The sequence below is a fragment of the Choristoneura fumiferana genome, unplaced genomic scaffold (assembly GCF_025370935.1).
Source record: "Choristoneura fumiferana unplaced genomic scaffold, NRCan_CFum_1 Sck3bRy_356;HRSCAF=692_pilon, whole genome shotgun sequence".
Classification (NCBI taxonomy): Eukaryota; Metazoa; Arthropoda; class Insecta; order Lepidoptera; family Tortricidae; genus Choristoneura; species Choristoneura fumiferana.
In genome coordinates, this window is record NW_027413009.1 from 21708 (window position 1) to 29843 (window position 8136).

At 39.1% G+C, this 8136-nt stretch overlaps 1 protein-coding gene across 1 annotated transcript; it reads right to left on the bottom strand.

Moving 5' to 3' along the window:
* Window positions 1–473: 473 nt before the first annotated feature.
* On the bottom strand, window positions 474–7212 carry LOC141445115 (metallophosphoesterase 1-like). The gene is made up of 8 exons (XM_074110897.1): window positions 6876–7212; window positions 6616–6802; window positions 5802–5943; window positions 4343–4509; window positions 3532–3614; window positions 2443–2730; window positions 1599–1750; window positions 474–495 (listed from the first exon to the last, which is right to left on the bottom strand). The coding sequence occupies exons 1-8, from the start codon at window positions 6999–7001 to the stop codon at window positions 489–491; spliced, it is 1152 nt and encodes a 383-aa protein (XP_073966998.1). The 5' UTR covers window positions 7002–7212; the 3' UTR covers window positions 474–488.
* Window positions 7213–8136: the final 924 nt, after the last annotated feature.

Consider the following 8136-nt stretch of genomic DNA (forward strand, 5'->3'; position numbering starts at 1 on the left):
CAGATTCCGCCATGATCTCTTTATTGTTATCTCTTTCTTACATACTAAAAACCTATTTCTATCTCTCATTCTACATCCCTCAATCTCAACTACCTTGAATCTCGCTCATTCGTCAGTATTTCTCTCATTGTGTCTCTTTCACTCATTACGTTTTGTTCCGCCTGACAATAAGGAAAATTGTTGCTGGACATGTCCGAGATGTAGAGGAATTAAGAAAAAACAGGGACAGTGTTCAATAATTCAAGCTCACATCATAACACAAACATCTATTACTAAAATTAGGTAGTTAAAGTCTATACATTGCTTTGTTAATGACAGATTCATATGAGTATGACAGATGACAGAGCCTAGATTATTTCTTCTTTTGGCCACTATGAGCGCTGCGATAGATTTCATTACCCCCACCTAGTACTTCGCACCCTCCCAATAGTAGTCTACCTGATGGGCTTCTCACTTCTTCTGGCTCGTGCTGAGGCACCGACTTCAATCTAGTACCTAGATTAAGGTTAAAAGATTTTTTAACAAAAAGTAAAACCGACTCCAAAAAAAAAAAACATAACAAAAAATGAAACCGACTACCCTTGAAAATATTTTTCTAGCACTAGGTACCTACTAGCTCGAAATCGGTGCCTCAGCACGAGCCAGCAGGAATCAAACAATAGTCGTCTACCTCACCTAAATTAATGCGTTTCAATCCATCTCCTTTTATTGTTATTTTTTAATTTTTTTGGAGTCAGTTTTACTTTTTTGTTAAGATTTTCTTTATTTCTCACTTTTTAGTGATTCGTAGCCAAAGTACAACGATCCATGAAGCCCAACACGGCTTGGTTACGTTGTTTATAACAGAGTTCCGTTGCCGGCTTTAGCATCATCAGTCGAACGAATACTTAACTTAAAGCTCCTTCTTAGTCGCTTATCTAGGTATATTAATAATGATCGTTTATAGACGAGCGAGCATTACTTAGCTTTGACGAGTTCCATTGGTCATCTACGGTCTTCTTCATCAGGTCCAGTTTACCAAATGATACTTTCTGAATGTAAATGCTTATCTTAATGCTAAAAATGCCAAAATCGCCATAGGTGCTCTATAAAATTTGAGGTTTGCCCTCGATTTCCCTAGGATCCCATCATCAGATCTTGACTTGGTGACAGTGTTTTGTAAATCGGTCCACAATTGACTGAGTACTCGGCGTACATAAAAAAAATACAAACATTAGAACATAGACCTCCTCCTTTTTTGAAGTCGGTTAGTGAAAAAGGTTTATTATTTTGTGCTTTTCAGTTTTTTTCAGCGGTTTAATTTTTTTGTTAAATTTTTTTGGATTGTCATAGTTACAAAAGTCGGAGAAAGTATAGAACTATGGACGAGTTTCCAAAAAAAAACTAATTAATCCATCATTTAGATCAGAAAATATAGATTGAAGACGTATTTTTCATTTACTCGTATTTGGTCAATTAAATAAAAACAATATGAAGATATATCCAGTAACCCTCCGCGTGACGTCATGTCGCGCGACACTTCCCCCTACGTCACAGGCCCCCACTTTGACGTGCTTTATCTTTGTGATTTTTTTAGCTAGATTACATAAAATACTCACAAATGCTTGTTGTTGAAGGCGTTTTGCTTGGAGTTGAAGTAGCGAAGGTATACCACGAGAGCAATTAACATTAGTAGCGCAGTCACTTGCAGCGTCCACTCGCGAGGCAGTTCACACTTGGACACACTTGCCTCCTCGCCGCTTACTGTTAACTGAAAAGAGACAGGAGGAAGAGCGTATGAGTTAACAATTGCTTGTAGTTAATAGCTCGCTAACACGTTCGGCCCCAGCAACGATCCACTAAGCTCTTACGCTATGCCTACGCATATCCCACAGCAGTCACTTCTATGCCAGTGACACGTATTTGTAAGAACTAAAAAGTCACAGACGTAAAACATTCCGGTTCTCATTCCTATGCACAGGTGACACGCATGTGTGTCAACAGAATTCGTACCTCCTAAAGGCTGGCATAGCGTAAGGGCTTAGCGGAACGTTGCCGGAGCCGAATGTGACGATCCACTAAGCTCTTACGCTATGCCTACGCATATCCCACAGCAGTCACAAATACGTGTCACTGGCATAGGAGTAAGAACTAAAAAGTCGATAACGAGTAGATTGGATTAATTTTAGGGCTCCTGGAAACGTTCTAACAATTAAAAAGATGATTGATTGAGTTGTTAAGATTTGCTATGTTTGGGAGGTTCAGGGACGAACAATCAATCTAGCTTGGTCTTGTATCTGGGAAAACGCGTGTTTATTTACGAATCATAGCCCGAGCGAAGCTCGTTAACCCAGTACCTCCTTTAAAGAATCAGACTAAGTTTTCACAGCGCCCAAGTGTAGTAAACAATTAGTAAGAGCATTATTGTAAGTATGTGGCAGATCTATATTGAAACAGGCTTACCAAGTAATACTTAGGATCCAATCGATTCCTCCAAGAGAAAGAAGGAACTGTGTATTCCAGGAACTCTATCTTATGGTCGGGGGTAGGCACGAAGCTGTGCCGGGCAACACAACTATGGTGCGTGTGCGCACCGAACGCGAGGCGCGGGCGCAGGCTTTCCACGAGGTATTCTGTCGACTCCTTCGACAAGCAGTCCCATCGCTCTACAAACAAGCTGTCTCTTTCTGGCAGTGGAGCCGCGTCGGGCTCCGTGCATTGACTGTCTGAAGCTCTGTATAAGGGAAAGTGCTGGAAGCAAAGATTGCTTTAAGTTAAAATAGAATATGAATGAACTGAATATGCCTAACGTATTTCGGACTACTCGGTGGCCCTTTTTCAGAATGTGCATGGTTGACGTGCTTTGTTTTGGTTTTGTGTGGCAAATCAAAAATCACACAATGAAAGATCAAGCTTCAAACTCATAGAAATACAGTCAAGTTAGAAAAGTTATCAAACCAAAAGCGCTTGTAGAAAATGGCAGGCAGAAAATGCATAGGTTGACAAAGTCTAACGAAAAAAGATCTAATAGAAGTAGGTATTCATGTATTATAGACGCGGTCAGTCGAAGGAAACAATGGTTTAGTGGATATGATAGCTAAATTAAACTATATATATGGGGTGGCTCATTTAGATCGGTCAGTATGGGAAAGTCTGAAACTATAAGACATACGAAGATCTGTTCTTAGGAACCATGTCATCGATTTTAGTAACAAGAAAAACTGCATTCATACATTTAAAAAAACTTGTACTCAGCTCGGGAATCGAACCCGGACTTCAAGATACCATGTTTTATAATAATATTGATTGCTTGTATAGGTTTTATTTTTCAAAACGACTGGGTTCGATTCCCGAACTGAAAGTTTTTTTTAATGTAATGTGATGTTCGTATGTCTTATAGTTTCAGACTTTCCCATACTGACCGATCTAAATGAGCCACCCTGTAAGTATTTATATATATATATATATATATATTATATATATATAATACTTACTTATTTATCTTATATATATATAATAATAATTTTATTTTATATTGACTGACTTACCTACCTGAATAAGAATTGGTTTAGTATATTTGTCGAGTTTGGTTTTGCCTTTGCATAATTTTGATCCATTGCTACACTTCAGAATATCTGGAAGCAACAAAACACAAAATTAAGATTGCTTAGCTCCTATAACATGGTCCTTCAAACCGGATCTATTATTTGCTTATTATTGCCATTATCAACTATCGCAAATGACCCGACTGACAACTACTGGTGAGTTTTTCACTACTTTTAAGAAGGCTTCAAAATCAATATTCTTTCTGAGTGAAGTAGTGACGACAGACTACTAATGTGCTTAAGAGATAGTCCATAAAATATTGGGCATCCATTAAATATATGAAATTGGGTCCATAAAATATATGAAATTAGAATTTAGATCATTTCACAGCTTTAAGGGACTGTAGACTTGTGTATATGGTTCTAATTTTAACTCGATATCTCCACGCGTTTCCGAGTTCTAGGGTCTTGACAGACTGTTACACACAGCGCCATCTATTTACTTTCAACCGAACTAAAAGAGGTGTCATCGACCGAGAGAACTATTGGCTTCTCTACTAGTTCGGAGTTGTGTGGATAGATGGCGCATTCGGGGATGTTGCCCCTTGACACTGCTTTGCCAAAAGAAAGATGGCGATTTGTATCGGTGACTCTTGTAACGAACTATGAACCAATAAAACAATCTTCTGAACAAATTATATATTTCTATCCCGCCGCAACCCAGACTGACGGGCGGAAAACAAAGTGATCCTATAAGGATTCCGTTTTTTGCCTTTTGAGGTACGGAACTCTAAAAATAATCGACCAAAAATAATAACCAGCTATGTTGTCGATCTCGGCGACGGCGCGTGCGCAAAGCGAACAGCCGTCGCCCTGCAGCGCCATGGAGTTGAGCAGCACGAAGTGCGCGCCGCGCACGCTCGCCAGCCGCGCCGGCGCCGCGCGCAGCCGCCGCTCGAACCGCCCTGCCAGCTGCGGCGTTATCCTACCCGCACAATTGTATATTTTCATCTCTCCTGTTCGGAAAGTTTAATTTTCATGGATAAATAGCCGGGTGGAAAATTGCGTTTTCATCTCTAGGGTGGAAAGTATTTTTTTTTCGATTAGCCACAGAGTCGAAGATAATTGAGTTACGTCATTGACACTTTTTTTTCACGTTTCGGCATGGCCATCTAGATGCACGTCGTGACCAAGGAGCTTATATGCAACACTGGACGTTGAACGCAGAACATCCGTTTGAAACAAGAAATTTGATCTTTATTACGTCACAAACATATTCCATCTCTTTCTTTAGTTAGGTTAAGAAAGAGATGGAAGTCATTCGTGAAATGTGAAAGAAAGAGATGGAATATATTATATATAAGTAATAAAGGTCAAACTTCTTCGTTCGGCGTTCAACCTGCAGTTTTGTAAATAAGCTCCTTGGTACTTGGTACTTGGTTGGACGTGGCAAGTGGCCAGTCGAAAAGGTACCGTTGGAGGTTGGATATAAGTAAATTCAATTTATTATTATTCTATTTTTTTGTAGTATTCTCACTTTGTTCGAGCGCCAGAAATATCTCGGGTGAAATGGGTCACTTTCCACCCTTGGTTATCAATCTACTATTACCGACCTTGGGTTTCATGACAAGACAACAATAAAAGGTCGAGGGTTTTATTTCGGGGGTTGCAACAAAGGTAGCCTGCATGTTACGACACTGTTTACGATCAAGTGTGATGAAAAAACCTTTAAGCGCCTATGCACTAGGTATGCGGTTAGCCGCGCTGTTTAAGCGTGTCGTCTCTCTTCAAAATATGACTTGAGGAAGAGACGGCGCGATTAAACTACATTGTTAGCCGCATAGTGCAAATAAAGGCTTTGACAAGGGTAATGAGCTGTAACGGACTGAGCGGACTGGAGAAAAACGCTTATTTATTTCAATACAGTCAGGCTTACAGTTTGCACCAAAACGCCTAGCTCGTTAAATACTTAATACTATGCTAAAAATAACATTATTTTAGATAAAAGTGGTCCCCAACCATCTGCAAACACCGAGTTATGAGTTCTTATTCAGTAGAAGCACATGTGTGCACTTTGCCATTGCAAGTTAAAAGTACTCTGTACAGAGTCGGCTCCGCTTGCAGTGGAAGGCGAAGGTGGGCATTAAACACATTTTTTCTTTAACCACTTTCTTTAATAATGTAATTGACACCATCCTTCTGCACTCGTAAGACAAAAGGTGATATCTCAAAAAAAACTCTTGAATTATTTATACTTACCATAAATTATTTGCATACCTGTAATGGAATCCAATATCATGATTCCCAGCAACTGCATACAAGGTGGTCCCCTCAGGAACTGTGAACAACTGATGGAACCTCTGCACCACCTCATTGAACTCTTTCTCAGAGCTTTTATCTCCTTCATCAAAAAGATCACCTGAAATAAACCACATTCTAGTACTAGCATTCTAGTCTAGTAAATTAGTACCACAAAAGTACCTGTAAGTATTTACAATTTATTTTTTTTATCCCGAGGAAATTTAGAAAATATTATTAATTTATTAAAGAGAAAACACATACTAAAAAAAAATACCATAAATAAAAATTAACTATAAACTAACTACCTAACTTTTAAATTTACAAGATGAAGATGTGGTGCAGGGTTGCCGCCTTTTGGGAAAAAAAATCGGGGCAATCAGATGGTTAATCCAATTCAGGTCATCAATAAGACTAAAGGCTTCAAGAAAAGATCATCGAAATCAGGACTGTCATGGCAGAATCAGGACAGGTGGCAACTCTGGGAGCATTCCACAAGAATATCCCTTAGGAAATGCCATTCTTCTAATAGTTCTGAAAAGGCTGAGAAAATGATATTAAGTCTGGTAATATTTCATGTCTTTGCTAACAAATTGGCAGCATATTCCAGGACCTCATGGATTTGACTGAATTAACTGCTATACAAGGCAAAAGCATTTCATAGGGGACATTCTTGTGGAATGCCCCTCTGACGTGGTGTGCAATTCAAATAATAAACAAGAAGTAGTGAAACTTGCCAAACATTTCTAGAAATTACCTTAAATGAATAAAAGTTTTGCAAGTAACTACTTACCTAAAACAAAAACAACTTCTGGCCTGTGCAAAGTCATAGCAGTTTGAAATGCACGTTGCATTTGCCATTCCCGCCGCCATCTGTCCAACCAGTGGCCATCGCGTGAGCCGAGCATGTGGGGGTCGGCCAATATCATTGCATAAACTGGCTGAACGCTTGAGACTTTTTTTAACACTGGCCATTCACACTGAAAATCCCAATAAATCTATGAGTTACCATTAAATATCTGGGTAATTAAAAATAAACGTAGGATTATTGACCTGGATTTGAGTGACGTAATAAATAAGGTATTCACAATACAAATAAATAAATAAAAGCCCAGCTAAAACCCGAGGAAAAGTATTAATTAATACTGAATATCGCAACTTCCGGAATATCAAAGCCATTGTCAATTAATCTCCATCATCGATGAAAATTTGACTGATTTATTCTGATATTTATTTCTTGCAACATAATTTTGTATTTTCAATATAGAAATAATAGGTCCCATGAATAAAAGGAAGAACATGAATTAACGATCGACGTTTCGATTTCGATGATACTTTACTTTTGACATTTCGACAAGACAAATTATGACAAATATGGAACGATGGAACGTATTTCTGATGAAACCTTGCTATATAGTTTTTTTTTTTAAACTGCAGGGCTACTACAAAACTCGAAACTCGAACTTCGTGTCGTACTGTCCCTCTCGCACTCGTATTAAATAGTTTAAGTGTCAGAGGGACCGCACGACAAGAACTTCTTGTTTCGAGTTTCGTAGTAGCCCTGCTGCTGTCGCCTTGAAAGTAAAAAGACATAATAAGGAATAGCAAATTTATTCTATTGATAGAGTTATGGTAGATATTTCATGTCTTCTATATAATGGGATATAAGAATAGGAATAAGATAATATGATGGGAATATGGCTGAAGAATACAGACTAGAGACCGAAAATAATACGGTATCCAAAAACGCCTTCACACCGCTGATTGTCATAAAAATTTGTCAGCCGAGTTGAATAGACACATAATAGACATGACTACTATAAATAGGAAAGTTCGTGTCGTGCGGTTCCTCTGACACTTACACTATTTAATAGGAGAGCGAAAGGGACGGAATGATACGATATAGACATGGGTAATCTCAACTCCGCGAAGTGATCTGACTCACTAGATCCAGCTCCGGTGTCGGTACCGAATCCGCTTATTGAATCCGACTCCTTTATTGACTCCGGTTCTTTCGAGCGATTATTAATTTATCTATGGCCGATCCGCCCCGGCTCGGTTCGGTCGGTCGGTGTCGGTACGGTACCGCTGACTGAACTGAAGTACAGATTCGTGAGAGAGAGAAAGATTTGTTCGTTAGTCCAAGTCCGAGTACCGAACCGAACCGACCAACCAAACATAGATAATAAGATCCAAGTCCAAGATCCGATCCGCAGGGCTACTACGAACCGAACCGACCAACCAAACATAGATAATAAGATCCAAGTCCAAGATCCGATCCGCAGGGCTACTACGAAACTCCAAAATCGAAGTT

Excerpts from the sequence above, each read along its gene's own strand:
- LOC141445115 (XM_074110897.1), bottom strand. The coding sequence starts at position 7,001 with ATGGCTTTGATATTCCGGAAGTTGCGATATTCAGTATTAATTAATACT. Across the intron at positions 4,510-5,801 it reads GATATTGGATTCCATTACAG|GATAACGCCGCAGCTGGCAG; the intron begins GTATGCAAATAA and ends TTGTGCGGGTAG. Across the intron at positions 1,751-2,442 it reads TGGATCCTAAGTATTACTTG|TTAACAGTAAGCGGCGAGGA; the intron begins GTAAGCCTGTTT and ends GTCTCTTTTCAG.